Source organism: Podarcis muralis, chromosome 5 (genome assembly GCF_964188315.1).
Source record: "Podarcis muralis chromosome 5, rPodMur119.hap1.1, whole genome shotgun sequence".
NCBI lineage: Eukaryota > Metazoa > Chordata > Lepidosauria > Squamata > Lacertidae > Podarcis > Podarcis muralis.
In genome coordinates, this window is record NC_135659.1 from 30,830,441 (window position 1) to 30,855,674 (window position 25,234).

Below are 25,234 nucleotides of genomic sequence, written 5' to 3' on the forward strand. Positions count from 1 at the left end.
TAAGATGACACAAATACAGGATTGAGCATAGACAACTTAATAGAATTTTATTCAAATATTTTTTTCAACAGAAATTGCCAGTATATGCAAGACCATATTTAAACATTCCCTCTACCCCCCAGCAGCATTACAGTGAAACAAACTGAAAAGCCATTGTGTATAAAATAAATGCTATATACAAATATGGGTTGTGGTTAACATAGCTTGTCCTATAATTAGGAAGGTGATTTAGCTTGCTAAAATTCTCTTCAATGCAATATATTAAGTATGAAGATGGGAAACAAAGCAGTTTTCAAAAATACTCACAGTTCAGCTCTGCCATCTGAAGTGTGAGGTCAGAATACAGAAAGGAAACAAAAGGCACACTGTGGCATGCAATAAGGCCAGAATTACCAGCCTTTAGATTTCTTGCTCTTTGTGAAAAATGCTTTGCAAAAAGATTAAAATAAGACATTAATCAAACGGACTTTTTAAATTCTTATGCTCGTGTTATTTAATTCTGAGTTAGTCCGTATTTAGGCAAATGATCATGCCCTCATACCTGTGTGTTACGGCCATAGCCTTTTTAAAGAGATCTTCACCTTTCCGAGTCAATGTTATCTATGCTTTCTTTAATAGTCCTTTCCTGGTCTCACTGGTTTTTTAGAAATACAGCACAGAAGACCTTTTTTGATGTTACTACTACGCATTTCAAAATGCCCCAAAATGGGGTGCCAACATGGTACCTTCCAGCCGCAGCCAGCTTAACTGTCAGTGATGATAGGAGTGGTAGTCACGAGCAGCTGGAGGGAACTATATCAGCTACCCCTGTGTTGAATGATAAAATAATCCGAGTGGAGGGAATGTTCAAGAAATCAAGGCCATTCTTAAGTCCATGCACTACTAAAAAGGTGGACCAACACATGATATAGTTAAAATGAAGAGTGTCAGTAATCTCTACAAGTGTGTTCTCAGCAATGCCCAGTTGGTTTTTTGTTTGATTTTTGTTGTTGTTCAAAAAGCAGGTCTTTAAAGTGGAAACAACCAACTTCCTTTTAAAAATAAACAAAGGTGTCCATCAATTTCTGAAACTTTAAAAGTTTTAATATTTTTGTGAATGTTTTATAACTCTTAACACAGTTATAACACATACACAACACATATACAACAATGTCAAGACTTTAAAAGTTTCAGAACAGAGTTCTGGCCACAGTGATTTAAACCATTCCGGTGCCACCGTACACCAACATTAATGACATCTATTTGTGAGATGACTGTTGGCAAGCACAAGTCAGAAGCTGAGTAGGACCAGAACAGAGCTGGAAAGAAGTAAAAGATGACAGAGGCAAAAATGAGTACACTGCAGCTGATTTTGAGATGGGTGAACAAGGTAACATGAAGGCCAAAAAGCTAATTATGTCCACAATTTTTTCCTAGTACAAATTCCTCAACAGCAGCCACTCTCTCATTGCCATGTTGTTCCAGGTTTGTATCTTTTACATGACAGGAAAGAGCCCCATCTGGGTAGATTCTGAAACATCTAGACTTTGTTGCCCAATGTAGTCCTATGCATTAAGCATATTTGTGTTCAGTTATGTAACAAAACTTAATTTGAATATTAGAAACTAAATGTGAAACATGTTTCTTGGCATGTAGATGTGAAAAATACCCCAAAATATTAATAAATCGCACCTTGGGGGGAAAACAATCCGGGAGAATTGGACCTGTATCAGACCTGTATCGGATCCATGAAAAACACAAAGCTTATTTTTTTTGTTCCCTGAGAGCTATTTAAAAAGGTCTTTGGAATGTAATTATTGTGATGGACTGATGTCAACATGGTAAGATTCTACTGGAGAGATTAACTTAGTTTTGTGGCATTAAGATAAAGTAAGCTATTTTTTAAAAGGAGCAAAGTGAAAAAAATAGTCAATATAAAATAGTTACACAAGCAATTTTCTGATATCATGCAACCTGATCTACAAAATCAGCATATGGAATGCTACATTATATGGCAGAATAAGATACATTTTCTCTGAATGCATGCTAACAAGTTCACACCATAAACAGGGGAGGCAAAAAAAGGTGAAGATGATGTCTCAGCAGCATTGAAGTAGATGCCATACCCAAATGCAGTTGGAGCCAGTCATGAAGGGTGTGGCCTGAGGAGGCCATTGCCCTGGGTCAGTTTTTTGGGAGGGCACATTTAGGCACTCTTCCACCTGGAGGGCAGCTGAGAAAGAGACAACATACCATACCATTTGGGTATGGTATCTACTTCAATGCTGCTGAGACATCATCATATTTTTCCCCCTCCCCTGTTTATGGTGTAAACTTGTTAGCATGCATTCAGAGAAAATGTACCTTATTCTGCCACATAATGTAGCGTTCCATATGCTGATTTTGTGAGATCAGGTTGAATGATATCAGAAAGCTCCACCACTGCAGTCATGCTTAGAATACTGAAATCAGTGAGATTTCAGTTAATCTGATTAATTTATCCCTTATTCATACACAAAGAATGGTATGTTACAGCAGTTTTCCAAAGCACATGACAGGCTGATTCCAACCTACGATAGTTGTACATCTTTCATCTTCTTTAGTGACTTACATAAATAATTATCTTACTCTCAGATTATCTGGGAGTGTTCATATTACTGTATTTTTTGCTCTATATGGCACACCTAGGTTTTTTTTTGGGGGGGGGGAATAAAGAAAAAAAAAATTATCCATCCCGCTCGCTGCCTTGGCTTCCTTTTTAGCCACAGGGCTGGGGCTGGGGAAGCCCGAGCTTGCCCCGACCCCAGCCTCCAGAACGGGTCTGGGAGTGAGGTTGCATGCAAGGCTTGTGGATAGCTGCCCAAAGCCCAGGCTGCGCAGCACTGCACTCCCCGGGATTCGGGCTGCTGCCTGCTATCCACAAGCCTTGGGAGCCCGGCGGGAACTCCTGCCAGGCTCCGAAGGCTTGCGGATAGCTTCCTGAAGCCTGGAGAGCGGGAGGGGTTGGTGCGCACCGACCCCTCGCTCTCCAGGCTTCAGCGAAAGCCTGCATTCGCTCCATAGGACGCACACACATTTCCCCTTCATTTTTGGAGGGGGAAAAGTGCGTCCTATAGAGCGAAAAATACGGTATACCTTTCTTTATGTAAGTCACTAAAGAAGATGAAAGATGTACAACTATACAATCAATAAGACTTAAATTAGTCATGTGCTTTGGAAAACTGCTGTAACATACCATCCTTTGTGTATAAGGGATAAATTGATGTTGCCCAAATATTTTTAAGGTTAGAGTTGAATTATTGTTTTTTTGTAAAAAAAACCCTCTACATTATCCATTAATACTTAAAAACAGTGGTGTTCTCCTTATTTGCTTGTAACTTGACATACATATTTGAAATCTCCTCCCAGTAGTGCATCAGAACTCCAATTGGGGAGATGCAAGAAAATACCAAAAGACAAAAGAAAAAAAAAGCCAGATATTGAAAATGACCTCCTACATCATATATTAAGGTTCTATTGCTGCCTCAGGATTAGAGACAAGCACTAGAAAACTGTACTTGTGTACGCAGTAATTTCTTACTTACTTATAAACAAAAATATCATCTCCTGTTGCAAAACACAACTTTGAAATCATTTCCCCAGTATAATAAAATGAGTGGTGCGGTGACAGAGGGAGGGTCTTTGTGAAAACTATCCTATAGTCTTCACAATGATCCTCCCACTGTCACCAACACCCAATCATGGCAAATGTGTGAAAAGCTATGGGTGAGATCCAGAGTTGTCTCCTGCTGCAGTGGATTACACTTCCCCCTCCCCTCCTCCTGCAGTCAACATCCAATCTGATGTAGAGGATCCCCCAACCCTCCAATGCAGATTATGAGGGCTGATGGGGAGCTGCAGAGTGGGAGAAATGGTACGTCCTGTTTGCAAATATAGAAGTCCAGTTTGCAAGAAGGATAAAACAATTGGATATCACCCTTTGTTTGTTGGTCTTTACAGTCATTTGTTGAAAACTACACAATAAAATGTTATGGGGAAACAACCCTTACTAGACTCGGACAAACTATATATTCACCTTTCCCAGTCATTCAAAACCACGATTACACTATCCACTTAACTTTCACTCTTTAATTCCAGTTTCAAATTATTCATGGTATATATGTATGCATATACTTGCCTAATATTTATTTTTGTTTGCTTAAGACTTAAATGTGTGTGGGGTTTTTTATCAGCAGAAACTTGGGTCAATGCACAGAGCTGCGGGAAAATCAACAACACCCTTGCATTTCCCTTCTTGCCAGCTATACTTTCCTTTAGAGCTATTATTTAAAGCTCTCAAGAGGAATTTGTTGCTCTGCACAGAGAATCTCAAGCTCAGACTTTGTCCAAGCACATTTGCATATGCTCTGTTACCCTAAGGGGGAGAGTTTTTAGCAAGTGTTCTTCTACAATTAAGCAGCTCCGTTTCAAAGAGTTACATTCCTCCAGTTCGGCAGGCAGCAACTCCAGGTAGTTTCCTGTAAGCTCTAGCTGAACAAGGTTGGAGAGTTCCCCAACTTTAGGGGACAAATGCATCAGGCTGTTATGTCCCAGTAGGAGATACTGTAGCTTTCTGCACTGAAATAATTCATTTGGAAGTGCCTCAATCTAAAGAGAAAAAAATAAAAAAGACATAATATTGTAAGGTCATTAATTTACACACACAAACACACAAAATCAGTTAATTTATGTATTCCTAAATCATGCTGATCTAGAGCCTAGGATACATGCATTCAGTGAGGGCTATCTCTCTGTATCCTTCCCCAGCCCTCTGCAATATTCTTTTTAAAATGTAGATGGTTGAGAAAATGCCTATTTCATTGTGGAAATCCCTGGCTGATTCACATGACCTGTTTTATGCCTAATGTTCAAATAAACAAAAGAACGATAAGCAAAGAATTAATAATCTGAGCAACTTGCTATAAGCCCTGTGAAACAATCCTTCATGGGGGCACATCAAAAGTTAGATGTTGAGCTCCCTGCTTAACACTTACATTTGAAGCAGGCTAATGGGGCAGGGGGAGGAGACAAATAGGTTTGAAACCAATGATGTATGAAGAGATTGAAGTAAGCTACCTTTGTGAATGCTGTATGTTACTGTTCTAGCTGAAATAAGTCAGGAAAATGGTTTTGACTAGATAGGATTTCCTATAGTCTACAGATACAACAAGAACTCATAATAAAGATAAAATACTTCCCCACTCAAGTACTGAAAATTGGATTTTCTTTCCAGAGCAAGAACACAGAACAGGTTTTTCGCTCACTGCCTGCAGCAGGACTACTGCTACTACATTGGAAAGCATTTTATTGCAGCGAATATAACTGGTTGAGGTGTGCGGTACCCACGTTTTCTGGTTGGCAAATATGCCCATGGGATTAAAAAAGCTTGGCAACCACTGCTGTGATATATTGCAGGACTGGGCTTCTACCACGCCTTCAATCTCAATAAACTTTTTTTCTTAGCTTTTATTTTTCATTCACTTTAAAGCAAAAGGGTGGGATTCACCTAACCAGTCCTGGTAGCAGAAGCCCTGCACAAGGACTTCTGCTTGTGCAATGAGGCTTCCTCCTACCAGCCATGCACTTCCCAAGATCAGCTTGGAGCAGGGGTGGGGAATGGGAATTCCCAGGACAGTGTAGGGGGACGGGAAGGGGTACTGTTCCATCTGGCAAGCTGGACTGCTTGCACAAACGGAATGATTGCAAGATGCAATGCTGAATTCCGCCAATAGTTTGCTTCTACTTACGTGATTCTTTGTCACGGCAAGGTACTGCAGATTTGTTAAATACTGGATTTCATGTGGAATGGATGTTAGCTTGTTATAACTGAGGTCCAAATAATGTAGCTTTAGGCAAAGAAAAAGTTGTGGTGGGATTTTTTTTATGTTGTTATGATTTAAATAGAGCTGCTCCAGGTTTGCTAAAGCTCCAATCTGCACTGGGATGTAGGAGATGGTGTTGTGCCACAATTTCAGGCAAGAAAGGTTCTCAAGGTGTTGAAAACTAATGATTTCTTCTACTGTTCGTATATTATTGTCTTTTAAGTCTATTTCATGCAAATAGTTCAGGCTAAAGATAGAATGTGGAATGCGCTCCAAGTCACAGCTGATCAATTCCAAAGTTCTCAGGTTAAGCAATTTCTTCAAGTTGGTCAACACTAGAAGTTTTTTCCCCTCATTGTCAATAGATAATTTTTGTAGTGAAGGCAACTGGTCTGTAACCACCTGAGGTATGCGGGAAAGGCTATTCTTTAAGTGAATTGTTTTCAGATTCATAAGATCCTGAAAGCCCTCATTGTAGAGACCATTCTGGTTTTCTAGCATATAACATCCAGTCAAATACAATTCCTGCAAGTTACTTAGATAGAAGATCCAGCGTGGAATCTTTCCCATATCAGCCAACTTTAGACGCAGGATTTTTAAATTCTCTTCCAAGAAGTGCAGTGCTGGAAATTCCACAGTTAATGATGAATGATAAATGTTCAGTTCCTTGAGATTGGGTAGCTGGTTTACAGATGCAGGAAGCTTAACCTCAGGAATAAGTTCTAGGGTTAGAACTTCTATCTCTGTGAGTTCAAAGATGTCATCTGGAAGACCACTAAGCATAAAAAGGTGAAGTTCCATCTTATCCTGGGAATTTCGTACCAGTTTGCTTTTCAATCTCTCTAAAGACCACTCGTTATTTAGACTGATCTGCTTCAACTTGTTTTCACTCACCTCAGAGAGGAATATTGAGAACCGTTTTGAATACAGAGGATCATACTGGTCTGCTAGGTGAAGAATGAAGGCAAAGTCATTTTTTACATCAGGAATATCACTGTAATTACTTTGCTCCCTCAGCTTCTCAAAAGAATATTGTTTGAGTGAACTTCTCAGCATCCATAACAAACTGTAAGTGCACGTCAGGCCATACAAGATCACCACGACAACATAAAACGAAGCTAGCACTTTAAAAATTTCTGCTAGTGAATAAACACACTGGTATCTCTTGTAACCAGTAAAGACTTGAATATCAGCCACACAGTCAATTTCTAGTGTAATAAAGGTTAAATAATAGGGAACATAAATCATTATTAATATAAATACAATGACCTTGATCACAATCTGTTTTAGGTATACACGATAGATGATATCCTTCTGTTCAACATGCAGCCTGAATCTTTTGACTTTTTCAAATATTGATTTTGCTTGCTCCCCTTCTTTTCTGTCTAGAACATTTGAAGAGCTCTCTCTTCCAGCTGTTTCCAGCCCAGTCTGCGAGTAGGAGACAGACTGCCGCTTGTTCTCCAATTCTGCTATGTTGCTTGGAGAGGAAAGAAAGGTCTTAGATTTGGAGAATGGCTGAGGCCTCACAGACTGTTCAGCAACTGTTTCCGACAGGGCACGTGTTGTCCAGGGAGAATCAAAACATTTGTGTAGTATGGCTACAAAGTGTTCCAGCCTTGAACTTGTGCTGGGATAGTAAAGCCAAAAATTACTGCAAGCAGCAAAAATGAAAGTATGAAGAAGCACTAAGTATGGGAAAAATTTGGCAAACCAGTGAAGCTCTCTCTCGTAACACACAGCATCAATGTAAGAATACTGCTGTCGATGAAGGTAATTCTGGATTCTAAGAGGGAGCACTATCGGCGCTGCAGAGCTGGAGGATACATTAAGGTTGTTTTTCACCAGATCCCAAGGCACTGCACAATGATTGTCAAACTCAAGCTTGCAAGGAAGACAACATAACAATCTAGTTTGAGTGAGTTGGAGAGCTCCAGCAAGGACAGCAACAAGCAGCATTATCATGGTGAGGTAATAGCAGAAGACATCCCACCATGGTTTCAGGATGTGGTACGATGATTGGGCATCTGCTAAACATCTGAGTTCAGTTAACGTAATCATGACTTGCTTATGGAACAGTGGCAACTGGAAATGAAAAACAAGTGATAAATTCTTAGCTGAGAATACAGATACAATTTTATTTAATTAATGAAAATATCAAAACATTTGTTAAGACTTCAAACCTAACAAATATTGTTCTTACAGTTGCTATTCTTCTAGTCATGCAGTGTGTACACTGCACAACAAACCAACAATAGCATTCAGCAGACACTAAATATTTTGATTCAAGTTAAGCTGAAGTCCATGCATTGGTAACCTGGATTACTGCAATTTGCTCTATGTGGGGCTGCCCTTGGGCCTGGTCTAGAAGCTGCAGCTGGTGCAGAAAGTGTCCACCATACTGTTGATGGGAGCACATGGCCAACATATGCCACTATTGCTAATGTATTTGCAATGGTTGCCCATCTATCGAGGTCCTTGTATACATTTACAAAGCCCTGAACAACTTAGGTCCGGGTTACCTTAGGGACTGCCTGAACCCTTATATCTCAGCTCTGTCACTGAGATCATCTGCAGAAGCATCGTTGGTCATCCTGAGTTAGTAAGGCCCATCTGACAGCAACAACAACAACAAAAAAAACCCAAGCCTTTAGTCCAATACTGTCAAATGTTGTGCCAATAGGGACTCAGCACACACCTTTTACTTTAAATGGCATCTGAACACTTTTGTATACCACCAAGCTTATGCAGGACATCAAGAAAGCTTCATTCTGTAACAGTTTGGTGGGTGATCTCAGATTTTAAATTTTTACATGGTTTTTAGTGCGTGTGTGTATATAAACCATTTTGATTTTAAAAATATACAGTTATGCAGATATAACAAAAATGTAAGCAATAGAAAAGCAAGTATGCAAATTCCACCCACACCTGTTGTGCTATTTATTCTAAACTGCATTGAAAGGGAACTTCCAAGACCCCAATTTGAATAGCACACCTATGCTTCTTGACAACACCACACTTTCCACTTAGATGGTCCTTCCAAACTTATCTCCACTGCAGAAATGAAGCAGCTACCTCCAAAGAGAAGTGAGAAGCCATGCAGCATAAGCCTATATTTCAGCATAGAAGAGCACTCAAATTATTGCCACCGTCCACTTCCTTGTTGAAACTTCTGGTGTTGGAGTTCTGAAGAACTGCTATTGTTTTTGTTTACTTATCATCTGTTATATATAGCTTAAACATTTATCTTTGCTAAGTACCATATTTTTCGCCCCATAGGACGCACTTTTTCCCCTCCAAAAATGAAGGGGAAATCTGGGTGCGTCCTATGGGGTGAATGTATGCTTTCGCTGAAGCTTGGAGAGCGAAAGAGGTCGGTGCGCACCGACCCCTCTCGCTCTCCAGGCTTCAGGAAGACATCCGCAGCCTAGGCAGCCCTGTGGGAGTTCCCGCAGGGCTGTCTAGGCTGCGGATAGCAGCCTGCTTCCCGGAGCGGCGGGCGCCCCGAAAACAGAGCGCCCGGCACTTCGGGAACACATCCGCAGCCTAGGCAGCCCTGCAGGAGTTCCCGCAGGGCTCCCCACGCTGCGGATAGCAGCCTGCCGCCCGGGGCGCCCTGAAGCAGAGCACCCCTCGCGCCGGGCAGACACCCGCAGCCTGCCGCCCAGCGCGCCCTGAAGCAGAGCACCCCTCGCGCCGGGCAGACATCGGCCAGCCCCACAAGCTCGGGGGACGGCGGGGAGGCGCAGCGCCGCCATCCCGCTGTTCCCCGACCTGGTTTTGGGGGAGAAATAAAGGAAAACACTTTTTCCTTTATTCCCCCCCCCAAAAAAAACTAGGTGCATCCTATGGGACGGAGCGTCCTATGGGACGAAAAATACGGTAAATCTGCTTACAATTATTTCTGAATCCCTTAAATTCTGGCTTTATTAGAAGATCTCTGCTGTAATCATGCAACTTAAATACTGGATATAATCATTCCACTTACTTTACTTATCAAATGGGATAAGACACAGAACCACCATCTTCAATCAGGTGGTCTGCACCTTTTAAAATTCCTTAGGCAAGCCATCTTCACAATCGTCTTCATCCTAGGACAAAAACAAAGATTCAAGTTGAGGCTGCATATATTACACAAAGTGGCTAAGTAATATCATCTATTAGAATTTCAATAATGTGGGGCAAAGAGTTTCTTAGTAAGCCATCCATTTCTAAAAATGCATGTTTTCATGAAATTCTTTAGTAGCACAATGAATAAATGCAGTACCATTCAAATTGGGCAGTTACAAGCAACTATCCTTAGGAAGCATATTATTAGCTTAACAATCATGCTCATCTTCCTGGTTTCCAAACTGACCTGTATTGTCAATTGTGCTATATTAAATGACTTTAAAATACCACAATTTCTTGTTTACTCCTTGCTTAGACGCCAGTCTCCGTTGCAAACAAAAACAAAAAAAATTGACTTGTGGGGCGGCTGGGACTCCCCCCCCCCCTTGTCTTCAAATAAAGAAAGATATTCCAAAACATACATAAATTCTGACAGATTTTAGTTAGGAGGCCGTGGATCAAAATGTATTTATTCTTAGGATTACTAGTAGTCTCACTTTTCCATACTACTGCTAGTTTCCTGAATGTTTCCTGAGGCTGTAAGTCCTATCCATGTGCTGGAATGAATCAAGGGAGAAGCTGGAGAGAAATTAGTATTATTAAACAACATCCATACTGTTGTATTATAGCCCAGAAACAGTCATGGAGCTATTGTTGGCGAAAAGCCTACATCTCCAGTCAGTCTCCATGTACCTTTACTTTTCCTAGAGAAACATCTTTGCTTCAAGATCAAACTTAGCTTATAAAATAATGTCCTCTTGAAGATTTTGGTCCAAAAATGTCAACCTTCTGGTTTTGTTCAGCTCCAGAGTTTTATCTTAACACACTGAATAATCAAATTTAATGTATTACGTTGCTCAGATCCTCCAAATAGGTTTTAGTTCATGAAAGCCATAAAAGCTTTTCAAAGTAGTCTAACTCAATTTTCAACATGTGCTAAAATTAGGCTTTACAGTAACCAAGATGATCCCAGCTTAGTTATACTGAGGTTTTTTAATGGAATCCTTAGGCTTCAAATCTACACCCCCTTGTCTAGTAGTATGCTCCATTGAACTCAATGGAACAAACCTCTGAGTAGAGACATGTATAGGATTGTACCGTTAGCCTCTAAGACCACTGAATTACTACCCACTGAAGTTATTAATTAAGAACTAGTGCCTACCAATCCCTTTTCCTTTTGTGCTCCGTCTCATATATTGTTAGCCTGAGGCAAGGACTGCAGCATTTCTGGTCATTGCAAGTAGCGCTGGCACCTTTTTCAGCTGAAGAGCAGGGTATAAATGCTTTTTAAGCAAGTGAATAAAATGTGCTCTTTTGTTATTTTTATTTTACTATTCTTACTGCATTGTGCATTTTATATTGCTGTAAGCCACGTTGGATGCTAACAAGGAAATGCAGCGTAGAAATTTCATAAGTAAATGTAATTGGATTCTTGGAAACATCAATAAGAATCTAGTTAAGTTCAAGCTTATATTTTTTTCTTCTATGAACACTTGGAATTCAAGTAAATTGAGCTCTCTGTATAAACTTCTGTTCAAGGTAGGTATCCCCCCCCCCCCGCCACTTTGAATAGCTCCTAGGCAGTTAAATAAAGCAGAAACTTCTTAATCTCTCAGCTGCCGCATCCTGTCTCTCGAAAGAGGCATATGCATTTTGTGACCAGAAGCCTTGGATTATCATTAGCCTATTGTTTTGTGAGAGGGAGAGGTGCTAAGCAACATGACTGGATGACGACAAAAAACAGAGCTGAATAGATAATCAGTGACCACGGTTCAATCACATCCAAAATAAGGTTATGCTGCAAGTCTAAATTTCCAGAAGTACTATAGACAGTGGTGTTTGCAAACACATTACAAGCATGCCCACAAAAAGTTCAAGTTACAATATACAGCTGAAAGGCAACTCCCCATTTTACGTGATTTCACCAACTCAAGTGGGGATTCGGAATGAACCCCCTTGTAAATGGGGAGTCACCTGTCCGTTCAACTGTTCCTCTGGCTCATGTTTGCAATCTGTTTAAATGGATTTTAACCAGTGCTCCATTATCAGGATGTTGATACATACAACAGGGTAACCATAACTTATACATGTACGGGTATTTTGTTTAAATGAGAATTTATATTCACTTTTATATGGAACTGGGATTTGTTAGTGGTTGAATTGTGTTTTGGGAACCCTCGTTGTGCTTAGAATTGCTTCCAATTAATAAAAAATTAGACCAGAGGTTGGCAAGGTTTACCTCGCCTGGGCCGGTTCACTCCAGTGGAGATCCCTCCGTGGGCTGGATTGCACCCACGCCCACGATTTCCAGTGTCTGCATCTGCGCAGATGCAATTTCCAGCGCCAGTTTAGTGCAGCACATGGGGACTCGCCGAGTGGGTGACTAAGTTCGGGGGCGGCTCCTGGGCCGGTTAAACGACCCCCGTGGGCTGCTTGTGGCCCATGGGCCTTAGGTTGCCAACCCCTGATTAGAATTTTCAAACATTTTCTCTAGTCTATTTACATCAGCAGCTTTGCAACCATGGTTCTTACCATCAAACCATTTCCTGACAGTGTAAAGTAAGGACCCACCTTCCTATTCATCCTTCCTTAAGCCCTGGTTTGAGGGCATCAGAGCATGAAACTACATTCTGTTAATGAAATAACCATAAAAGGTGCAATTATATATTTCAATGTCTTGAAATCCTTAAGGCAACTAAAAGGAGCAATTAATACTTCTGGGAATATTTGTTTTCCTAAATAGTGTAATTAAGATCTTACTTTCTAAGCTCTCTAAATTTGCAACTCTGCAGTTGAGATATGATGCTCATTCTCTTGAGTATTCAACAGCTTCACTTTTTTTTAGAAAGCAGCCAACATCTCACCCAGCCTTATTTAAAATGCTTTGGCAACCATTAGCTGATCTACGGCTGGATCTCCATCAATAACACATTTCACAAGGCCAGAACATCTTGGCCATATTTTTATACCCATTACAGAAATCAGTAGTGTTGCGCAAGTACATCTGGTTTTGATAGCATGAATACAGTGAACAGATACTGACATGTGGCTTTCTGTTCTAGGAAGATCAAATCAAAAATAACATGGATAATTGTTTCTGCCACACAGTACAGACTTTTCAGTCTAACAGTTTGCTTACCATCTTTAGGAAATTTGCCATAAGGTTGCTTGCAGCAAACTTTATAACAAATTGTATTTTAAACGGTTTATTATCTTTATTATTTACATATTAATTCTGATCCCTAATTTGCATTTTTCAATTAGACAACCAGTTAATCAGACTAGTATTTACCATTTGCCGCGTTAAAGTATCTTCATTCATTGTATAATGATTTTAGTTTTCATCCTAATGCAAGAACAGTCAGTTTTATCTCTGAATATATATTCCAGTCCCATTTTTAAGTTAGTCTTTAAAAACCAGCAGAGAAAAATAAGCTTTAGATTTTGCTAAAGCAGTGGTTCTCAAGTTTTTTCTCTGGGCCACACTTTCAGAATACAAATTTGTTTGCACCACATCAATTTTTTTACTGATAAGAAATACATTGGAAAACAAAACTAAACAACTCCTGGCAGAACACAACTACTTTATAATATGATCATGGGACATCCAGAAAGTATAAAACAATGCAGCTATATAAGAAAATGAATCATTCCCAAAATATAATTATAAACAAGTTTTATCCAGCACTCTGTTCTAAACGCGATTCTGGGTCTCACCTAGGATTGTCTACAGTATCCTATGGTGTTCTTGCTCTCATTTTGAAAATACATCTATCCATATTCTGCAATTAAAAATTACTATTTTGATGCTACCATACTGAAATAATTGATTGTCCTTGAATCTTCCCGCCACAGTTCACAGTTGCTATCCTCTCCTGCCACACCCTTTGAGAACCACTGTGCTAAGACAACAGAAGTTTTAAAAGCAGGTATATTCTTACCTTTTAAAGGCCAGTCAGTCGTAATCTCTTCTAGAACTTGACAGTTCCTGCAGAGACATTGCTGAATTAGCTACTGCAAATTTACAATACAGAGTCACAGAATGTACTCTAATAGTAGGCACATAACCCCAAATCTCCTAATTATACTATATCTAAAGTGTCAGTTCCTACATTTGCTGAAAAATAATTAAACCTAAGGCACCGCCTAGTGGCATCCTTTATGCATAACATTTATGCATTTATGGAGTGAAGGAATTGTCCTGCTTCAGAATAAGGCACAAAACACTAGCAAGTAGGTGTTTTTTTTACTGAAACTTAATGCAATTCTAATAAAGTTAACCTTGTAAATAATGGAAATATAGAGGGATGTTTTCTATTGGTGAGATTTCATGATACTGTACATCTAAAAACCATATACATTTGTTTCATATCTATACAAAATACAACAACCCTGTATCCAAGATATACCGTATTTTTCGCCCTATATGGCGCACTGGCCCATAGGGCGCACCTCGTTTTTTTGGGGGGGAAATGAATAAAAAAAAATTCTCCCCCCCCCCAGCCCGAGCTTCCCCCGACCCCAGCCCCCAGAACAGGCTGCTATCTGCAAGCCTTGCCGGGCTAGCAAGGCTTGCGGATAGCTTCCTGAAGCCTGGAGAGCGAGTGGGGTCGGTGCGCACCGACCCCTCTCGCTCTCCAGGCTTCAGTGAAAGCCTGCATTCGCCCCATAGGACGCACACACATTTCCTCTTCATTTTTGGAGGGGGAAAAGTGCGTCCTATAGGGCGAAAAATACGGTAGGTAAATCACTATGTACAGAAATAAGTTCATGGTGACTTTCTGGACAAAACTTGGCCCATCCGAAAACATCAGTAGACTAACTGCAGGGGTTGGATTAGGTATTTGTTGAGGACTTCCTCAAGCTCTAAGATAATGGCTACCCAACAGAGTTACAAAACACACAGTGTAGTGACTAAAAAGGGGGAAAGTGACACCAGAATGAATATGGGAACTGGAAGAATGTTAAGCCTCTTGCTATTAGCAGATATTCTATGGGAAATAATACTCTAAGACGAAATTGCTATCACTATGGATGGATTCAGACCGGGCCGGGAAAATTTAAGACTTGCAGAATCTACTTCCTTTCTTTTCATTTGAGTGTTGACATTCATTTGAACCCTGAGGGTTCACTAAACTCAGGTTCGCTAAATTTAGGTGCAAAGTAGTGGCCCAAAGAGGCCAGATGTCATGTGGTAAGTTAAAGGGTACAGCCAATTATTTATTGAACTCCATAAACTAAACACCAAGATAACTAACTTATATAAGTACAGATATATATATCTGTGTTGTCACAAATCAGAGATTCCAACACAAAACTTGCCTAATGATCCACACAAGGATCTGACCAAAGGCAACCAATATATACACAAATGTTTAACCATTAATTAGCATGAAGGTTCAGAGATGAGGACGGCCACAAAACAATATTTTTACATTTGCCATTTTAAATATCTTTACACTAGCTTATGTATTTTATTTTTATTTAGAAAAATGTATAGACTGATTCAACAGATGGTTGTCTAGGTAGTGTACATAATAAAATTATCCATAAAACATGGGTAAAATCAGCAAAACTGTTAAAGGCTATATAAAAAAGAATTATCAAAGAGCAGAAAAAGCCAGTAAAACATTTTAAAACAAATACAGATAACTAAAATATAGGTCTTAGTAGGCTTGCTGAAATAAAAAAAAGTGTTCAGCAGGAATATAAAACAAAATAGTGAGTGACTTAGACATCTATCAGTGACTCCAATCTACCTTCTGCTCTCAGCTGAGATTATTGTGCAGTGGTCATAATTCTATGATTGAACAAGCTTTCCTAGACTTTTGATTTTCTAAATTTCTAGGTGACTGCACAGGAACACCAATGCAAAATTTTAACATGGTTGGAGATTACAGTTGTCTGCCTCCCTAAATCATTACAGGTGCTAGACAAGTCATGCACATCCATCCAAAGGCTATAAGCTACCAATGCTGTAAAAGCCCCAAGGCTTCTGTATGCAGAAGCTTCATTGTTTAACCAGCATACTCACACACAAATAAACTTAAGATCACAGTTTTACATTCCCTTCAGACAGCCCATCTTTCACACTCTTTGTTATCTTGCCACAGAAAAATTGTAGTAGTGGTATTAGGAGGATAAGGAATAATAATTGGAAAGTGCCTGACATAGCAAATTCCATGTACAATAGAGCTTGCTTACTATACCCATCAGATAAAAATTGGTGATCAGTTGTGACAAATACTAAAAACATTTCACTTGGACCTCAATTCAAGCTGAATTAACTGATCCAGTATGAAACTTGAAATACCAGGTCAGTTACAAAAGGTAAGAACTTGATGACACCTGGATTTTATAGCATCAGATTACAACAACAAACAGTAAGTCCTGGAATCTGAATGTGTGCTAGGACTTATATTGCCTAATTCTTGTAACAGACATAAGAACACCTCCATTATTAGAAGCACATTGTTTTTAGTATGTAAGTATCAAATACAAGGCATTTGTATTTGATTGGCTTTTCCAACTTTGAGGCAAACATTGTGAAAGAGTTTTGGTGGGAATGACTAACTTAATTAAAATTAGATACCTTCTACATCTCCTATATTGTAAAGATACTTATTCTAGGAGCTGCTTATCCACCGTATTAGCAATGAATCTTTATGAGGAAAATGTGTCTTCCAGAATCGGCTTAATGGATAAAACAAACTGCTCACCTAAGAACATTTTTTCTCCGACCTGAAATTTGTATTCTACAAACAGAACAAGAAAAGCAAGAGATACAGCGTCCATAATACTTATAAATAATCTGAATGTTGCAACAAGATATAACCAGAAGAAAAAGAAACCCTGACACAACAGAGCCTTTCAACAACAGAATTTAGCAATCAATAAAGATTTGGATCTGAATATATAAGTAAAAATAGATTTCAACAGACCACTGGCTTCTTTCTCATTAATTACTTAAGATAAATTAGTAATGCCATAAGAGGGTGGTGGGGAACCCCTGGTGCCCATTTGGCCTGCAAGGTCATTTTGGCCAAACCACCCACACCTGCTGTAAAGGTAAAGAGAATGTTGAGCTGAAGGGGTGGGGTTGAAGGCTCCAATCAACTGATCAGATTTGTACAGTTAAATGCACATCAGTAGTCCATTGGGATTTTTATCAGAACAGTAGTCCATGCAACAAGGTTCAGTCTAGCCCTAATACACATCACAAAGTAAAGCTGTTTCAATATGATGTAGCAAATACTGTTCCAACATAAAATTACTACATTCAGAACTGATACTGAAGGCTGCAATTTCCCTTCAAGACAAATTTAACAGGTTCAATGAAGCTGAACTACTCCAAATAGCCCTTTAATTGGCCCTGTGCTTGGGATACAAATTATGTTGGGATGTAGGTAGAAGATTTATTTCAGATATAGAATATATATTGTTATATGGACAAGTATTCAGCAATGGAGAATAAGCTGGAATTCCTTCACTTTTATAAATACACTGTTATTTATATGTTGATTCTTCTGGCACTAATCTTTACCCATCTTAACAGGAAGAAAAGCAAGTTGCTTAGAATCCTTGTAATTTCCTTCACCTGTTTGAATTCCATCAAACTACTTTTCTATACAAATACCCAAAGCAGCATACAGCTCAACTCCACAGAGAGACGAATGCAGAAAGCAGCTTTCTATCAAATAATATCAACACCACTAACTGGTGGTGAGTATTGAACCTAGGCTTCCAGGGCTGAACAGAACCTCTTAACCTTGTTCTGAAACTAGTACCAGTGCTTACTCTTATTTTTAAAGTGGGGCTGAGAGCAGGTGGCGCTCAGTTTTGGAAACCTGGGTTCTACTGAAAAGCCTCAGTCATATAAAGCACATGCTTTACTATTGAACTGAATATACTGCAATTCAAGCTACAAATCAGAAACCTAATTGTTTACTTAACATACATTCACAGCTATGTTCCAGATATGTACGTACAGATTGTGTCAGAAGCACGCAGAACCGCTTCTAATCCTTACTGCAAGAACCATTTAAAACACAACAATAATCTGATTTTTTTCCGGATTTTTCTCCTTTCTCCATACAGGATCAATTGTTTAAATTCTTTTGGCAAATTCAAAGAGCAGCTGCTTAGCCAGAGTACTAACACGTCTTCTCATAGTTCATCCACTACCCAAATCAAACCAGTAACTATAAACACACAAATGTATGGTCTTTGTTAAGAAGTTTACAGCAGTCTGAAATAGAAAGCTATTCAACAGCTTTCACATCAGCATGTTGAATACTTTTGCAAAACTCCTGAAAAGTAGAAAGTGAAATGCACATTATTTTAATTATAAATAATATTTGAATACTAAATGTTTTTTGTTGAACTGTTGCACACTATGAACACTATTTCTCACCACTGGCAGTCGAGCTTTAAAGCCAAATTTTCTATTGTTTCTACACCTTCTCCAGTCTCTTCGGTACTGGTATAAGAGTTTATGAAGCACCCTGAACTCATGTTCTAAGTAGTTTTCTGAAAACAATCTTATATACCAACCCTTTCCAACCTGGTGCACATCTAAATTGTTTCTGGGCTTGCAGGACTTGCCCTGTACCTCTTCTTCAAACTTTTAGCCAAGGAATATTTTTAGAGAGAAAAGCAGCGAGTTTACTCTTTCAACTTTTATTTTTAGAAGTCTGGATTGTATGCCATGAAACATCAAAACTTGGGCCAAAATGTTCATAGTATCATGAAATTATACATTGGGCAAATGAAGGAGATATGCATGTGCTTGCTTATTCGACACAATTTATTCTACCTCTGCTAGTCAAGACAAGAGGCAAGGAGCTATCCAAGGTAATGAAATCCCACTCTGTGGGATTGCTGGAAACAACTGTGCAAATACAACCTCCAGCATTATTATAAGAAGGGCAACCAGATACATTAGTTGATTGAGCTCCCATCCTTCAATAAATACATAGAGGGGGAATTATTTAATACACTTACTAAAATTCCTTCTACATAAATACTAATGACACATCTTCCACTGAATGGTGAGGCTAGTCTAAATTAACAGTTGCCAAATTTGTTCATAATTATTGGCTGCTAGTTAAAATAAATTTCAGCTCAGCACGTGCCTGGGGAAATCTTGTTAATACAGACATACCCAGGAAGTAAACATTCTTGAGCTAGTTATTAATATTTCCATACCATAGCACAAATGAGTGTAAACACTCACTGCCCCGTCTCCATATGTCAGAGGACTTTGGGACAGGGAAGAAGTTGGTAGCAAGGACACGAAGAGGCTGACTAGTAAGCCAAGCCAACATTTGCAGAACACTGATTTATATGTTATCTTATTAAAGGACAGTTGCATAAAAAAAGCAAGTATACATTTTCATGAGTATTCCTTCAAGTTATAGTTTACCCTATATTAAAACTTCCATAAAACAATTTAAGAAGTGCTTATACATAAGACTGGTTATTGCTAAAGTTATTGCTAAAGAAGTTACTGCTAAAGAAAAAATTCCATACTATTTCATCAGTCTGCAGTGTTAACTCTTCCCCCATACAAGATTCTATCTTTTGTAAGACAGATAACATTAACAGCCCAATAAAGTTATTGTTCTGAGCTTGCAGGCACAGAACAGACACATTCTTAAGAGTTTTGCTCAACTCAAGTTAAGGTCACAGTAATATTTAAACAAGATGTTTAATGTTTACTCTGCTTCTTGAAGATCAGTTTCTCCCTGCCACTTAACTGTCACTTTTTCCATCAATATGACCACTGGACAAAGATCCCCAAATATGTCAGCTTAATTTAAACTTTGCACAGCCCTCCCTAGTAAGTTTCAGTTCAGATATAAATTATGAAATACATATTCCAGAGATTATTTATTTTTGGCTACACAAGACGAAAGTGTCAATCTAGGACTTGCTACACCAACAAAATAAGTGCTTTGACAATAATTGGGTTGGCATAATGTCACAAGAATGTATTTTGCAGACTTGAGATACTACACTGACATAATAGGAGGTATGTCATCAACATACAACACACAAGCCTTACTTTGCAAAACTAAAGCCCTGAAAACAGGAAAACACTGAGAAGGCAGTTCAGAGGGCCTATGTTCTACCCTTAAAGCATTACATGTTTTAGAATGTTAATCAACATTAAAATAAATACGGTCTTAAAAATGTTACATCACAACCATGTTTTAATATGACCAGAGGCTCAGTTTCAATTAAGTAGCACAGTGTCTTATAAGAAAAATAGTCACTCTTGAAACCTGAGTATTAACATGCTGGGTTTTTTAATGTTTTACTATGATACGTTAGAAGGAAATAAGATCAACAGATTTGTCACTGAAACGTAATGTAGCACAATGCTGTACATATTTACTCATAAATCATACTAAGTTCAGTGATGCTTACTATTATTGTTTAGTGTTAGCTGTATTTGTATATTTATACTGTATGATTTATGGCTGTGTTGCATGTTGCTCTGGATGCATTTAGTAGAAGAGCCAGATGATGATGGTGATGGTGATGATGTGATTCTTTCATGTTACATATTTGCAACCTTCACAGTAGAAGCAACTCTCTACCTGTGGCAGACATTTAGAAGTTTTTTTGATACAGATAACGAAAAGGGAGGATTCATGCTTAACCAACTCAGCAATTTAGCTTTTATATACATTAATTCCTTCTTAATACATATACGATGTGCATATCCTCATATTATATAACATGCCCAGAGACTTCTACTCAATTATTGGATGAGATGGTCAGTTTACTCCTTTTTACCTTCTGACAGATTTAAATAGACACTTTTGACTTGACTAGTGAGCTCTAGGATTAGCTGTAACAGCTGTGTTTTGCTTTGTAGATGCATATCAAGCATGATAAAATGCAGAAGAATTCAGCTTTTCGGAAACCAGATACATTACCCTGCAACTGTGTCAGATAGGAAAGACACTGAGATGGCACAAGTGTTTTTAGCATGGTTTTGTGAAACAGCATAGCAATTGCACTCTAATAACCCCTGTTCACTTTGAGAAAAGATCTTTCCAAATTAGCAATTAATGTCACATTATCTCAAGTTACAGGCTAGCCTTTTAAAACAGTGTTCTTTGTAAGCAAGCAGCTAACTGACTTGTGAATTTTACAATGCAAATATGCTTGTTTGGTTTGGAAACAATTTGGGATCTATTTTACACCAAAAAAATTAGAAGCACACAATAATGTTTTATTCTACAACTGAGAAGCATATTATGATATTTCATAATAAGGGCCAGGGCTGGGAATACAAGGGCACAAGCAATCTTTCATTTACTATCAGCTCAGTGATCTGAAAGTAGAGAGACATTAATTATCTTCAGTAAAATACTTTTATTTTCCTGAACTATTGTTACTTAATAACATAATTGTTTTGTTACTGCTACTGGTTCCTTTTTGTTTTGTTGATTTGAAATACATTAGTGTGATTGGTTAAAATGTTTCAATTGTAAGATGCTTGAGCACATTATATGGAAAGGCAGGATGAAGAACATTTTAAACATGCTTCTTTGGAAGAAAGCCCTAGCTGCCCAGCTCTATCAGCCTCGCTTCTTTAGCTAACAAGAGACATTTTATTCTACACATTAAATCAAGGGTCAGTTCATTTTGAATATCCGGTCACCAAACTTAGTTTTGGCCCTGGATTCAGATTCCTTTGCAGTTCATGGGTGCCTCATTTAGCAGTTTTATTCACATGCAATCTGGATTCATAACAGAAAAACAAGTAATCAAAGATTATGGTGTCTTTGGATACAAATACATAACTTAAGTGAAATTTCATTATTTTGTGAGTCCTAAACTGTACCCAAATGATAGATTCAGAATTTACAAAAAGGTTTCTTTCTGGGATTACATTTCAACTTTTGAAAATAATGTTTAAATAACCTGGCTGGCGTGCCTTCTACTTGGAGAGACAGCAACTAACTCTTGTCTGTACTTTCTGTTCCTGACACTTCCAACATAGCAGGAAGCATAAGTGTTGCTTAATACCTTGAAACCAGATAGTGTGGTGCAGGACACGCCAGTGCCCATACTGTGCCCACTGAGAAGCAGTGTCTGAGAACACCACCAGTTGGTCTGCTCCAACCCAAAGATTTCAAGAGCCAGTTATGTATCGGCACACATGTGCAGCTATTCAACACCAAGTCACAGACACCGCCTAAAGGCATATTTTAAAAGCAGGGAACACATGGTAAACTCTCTTTCCAACTACCTCCAGGAAAGTTCAAAGATTGGAGAGGAAAAGCAACTTAATGATGCCTTTGACCTTCAACCTATACAGGTAACCAAACCTATTGTCCCAAGAGCAACAGAGAATATTTCTTGCTTAAAGAACTTCACTGGAGATTGCAGAGTCCTGGCTGGGTCACAGTAAACTAGCTGGTAAAGTATAAGATGAACTACTATTTCAACTCAATTCAATAAATGAGCACAAATCACACAGCTAGAAAACAAAAGACACTGCATGCACCAGACAAACTACTATTTGTTATAAGCCTATTTGAAATATGCCAGTGCACAGTGCTTTTAAAGAAAATGGAAGTTTGCCACAATGGGCAATAGAGCTTGATCTGTAAAAGTGAAGACATTCTAAAGCGTTGTGTAAGTGGTTTCAACACACATTTTCCTATGTTCAAAGGTATTTGTTTTCAGGCACAGAAAACCACACTTCCCACACATGTCTGTCTTTACCGTAAGACCACCAGCCTCATGCCTATAAAGATAGCAGATACACATCAACTCTTTTCTCCTAGAAATCCCTCCTTATGGCTCCAGTAAGTGGAAAGTGTTTGTGGCCACTTAAGCAGCGAAGCTGAAACAACAAAGTGTTTGTGGCACCTTAAACACTAACAAACTCGCCTAAGCTTCCACATACTATATATATAATGTGAAATGAAATCTCAGAAGCACTGTTATAAAGCAGCCCCAATAAAACCTCCCACCATTATTTATTTTATTTATTAAATCTGTATACCGCCCTTCTTCTGAAGATCTCAGGACAGTTCACAGCGTAAAAATATAGGATAAAAACTCACAAAATACCTGCCCGCAGACTGTCTCGCCAGAGTGGTGCATGCTCTGGTTATCTCTCGCTTGGACTACTGTAATGCGCTCTATGTGGGGCTACCTTTAAGGTGACCCAGAAACTACAACTAATCCAGAATGCAGCAGCTAGACTGGTGACTGGGAGGGGCCACCGAGACCATATAACACTGAAAGACCTGCACTGGCTCCCAGTACGTTTCCAAGCACAATTCAAAGTGTTGGTGCTGACCTTTAAAGCCCTAAACGGCCTCGGTCCAGTATACCTGAAGGAGCGTCTCCACCTCCATCTTTCTGCCCGGACACTGAGGTCCAGCGCCGAGGGCCTTCTGGTGGTTCCCTCGCTGCGAGAAGCCAAGTTACAGGGAACCAGGCAGAGGGCCTTCTCGGTAGTAGCGCCTGCCCTGTGGAACGCCCTCCCACCAGATGTCAAAGAGAAAAATAACTACCAAACTTTTAGAAGACATCTAAAGGCAGCCCTGTTTAGGGAAGCTTTTAATGTTTAATAGGTTATTGTATTTTAGTGTTTTGTTGGAAGCCGCCCAGAGTGGCTGGGGAAACCCAGCCAGATGGGCGGGTATAAATAATAAATTATTAGAATTATCATTATTATTATTATTAAAACAAGAACAATGCAAACCAATACCCCACACATTTTTTTAAAAAAAGTTTCACTTTTCAGTAAGTTTTTCAGTCTTTATCACAAGACTTGGTGGGCCTCGGTTGCAACCGACTAACCCAGCCACCCTCTCCCCTGTGGCAGTGAAGGACAGCTGCTCAGCAGGTAGGAGCATATATACGTATATCTGAGGGGGGCATAGCTGTCAATGTTTTCCTTTTTTTAAGGGAAATTCCCTCATTCCGAATAGGATTCCTCGCAAGAAAAGGGAAAAGTTGACAGCTATGGGGGGCATTTTTAAAAGGGCAATTCCCATTCAAATGTGTCCACCATGTCATGTGATCGATTATGCGGAGCTGGGCTTAGCTGTCCTCCCTCCCACCCCAGTATTTTATTCAAGTTGGCCCCCGTGGCTCAGCACATGCCCAGAGGCACTCGTTTCCTCCGAGTTTCCACTGAAGAACAGCTTAGAAAAGATGAGGTGTGGGGGGGGGGGCAGAAAGGGAATAAACCGATCACCTGAACTGGAGTAAGCAGCCCACCAAATCCGCAAAGCCCTCAGGAGGTGGACGGAGGTGAGGGGCGCCCTCGGCCAACGTCCCACCTGAGGGGAACGTAGGTCCCAACCGCCCGCCGCAGGTTCCAACCGCCGCAGGATCCAACTGCCACACTCCGCCGCCCCCCCCCCCGCCAGGTAAGCTTTGACAGGTTCTCTCTCGCGCCCTCTCAGCCTCACTCACCTGAAGCTCGCCTCGCCGCCGCCTCCTGCTCCTCCTCCGCCAACCAGCCAGGCTGGGCGCCCGGTCGTCGTCGTCGTCCTCCTCCTTCTGCTTCTCTTCTTCCTCCACAGCACCTCCGAAGAAAGAGAAAGCAGCTCCTCGGGGAGGGAAGAGAAAGAAGAGGTTGATGTTTTTTAAAGCGAGGAGGAGAGAGAGGCGGCTCGCGCACCGGCTTCAACCGGCGCTTCTCCGGCTCGAGGCTCCGCCCCCCGCTCTTTTGTCGCGTCACGGGGAGCGTCCGCCAATGGCGGCGCGGCTGGCGGAACCGCTGACTGCTGCGCGAGGAGGGCAGCGCAGAAGGGGGGGGGGGGAGAGGGAGATGGAGGGAGGGGATAGAGGAGGAGGAGGCGAGGGTGGGGGTGTGGAACAATGGGAGGTGGCGGCTTGGAGGGGGGGTGACTGAGACAAAAGGAGCCTGCGAGCAGTTATCGCGCGTACACGCGCGCGAGAGACGCTCTTCGGCCCGCCTCGTTCCACCCTCAGGGAGACGTGCGCGCATGTGGGAGATGCGCCTCAGAGCACCCCGCGCCGGGGTTGCCACGCGCCCGGAATTTCCCGGGCGCGCGCGGGGTGTGTGTGGGAAATGGGGTGGGAAATGGGGTAAACGTCCGGGAAAGTATGGTAGCCGTTGTCGGCAGTGCTGTTTGCGCCGATTTGCCATAAAAGTAGCTCAGAAACCGCATGGGGTGCCGTGCTTTTTAACACGTGCCTGAAACACATGGGATGTTTGGGCTGCAGCGTCTGTTCCATCTAAAAATTCCAAGGGAGGGGAGGCTTTAGAAAGTGGC

General features: G+C 40.2%; 1 protein-coding gene across 4 annotated transcripts; it reads right to left on the reverse strand.

Annotated features, from left to right (window-relative positions):
- Nucleotides 1-21: 21 nt before the first annotated feature.
- LRRC8B (leucine rich repeat containing 8 VRAC subunit B) lies at nucleotides 22-24,935 on the reverse strand. 4 transcript variants are annotated; one of them, XM_028732852.2, is made up of 5 exons: nucleotides 24,408-24,935; nucleotides 13,892-13,938; nucleotides 9,829-9,931; nucleotides 5,766-7,925; nucleotides 22-4,626 (listed from the first exon to the last, which is right to left on the reverse strand). In XM_028732852.2, the coding sequence occupies exons 4-5, from the start codon at nucleotides 7,899-7,901 to the stop codon at nucleotides 4,354-4,356; spliced, it is 2,409 nt and encodes an 802-aa protein (XP_028588685.1). In that variant the 5' UTR covers nucleotides 7,902-7,925; nucleotides 9,829-9,931; nucleotides 13,892-13,938; nucleotides 24,408-24,935; the 3' UTR covers nucleotides 22-4,353. The 4 variants fall into 4 exon arrangements, with proteins under 4 accessions (XP_028588685.1, XP_028588687.1, XP_028588688.1 ...); XM_028732854.2 differs by lacking the exon at nucleotides 24,408-24,935 and adding an exon at nucleotides 24,187-24,274; XM_028732855.2 differs by lacking the exon at nucleotides 13,892-13,938.
- Between the last annotated feature and the right edge of the window lie 299 nt (nucleotides 24,936-25,234).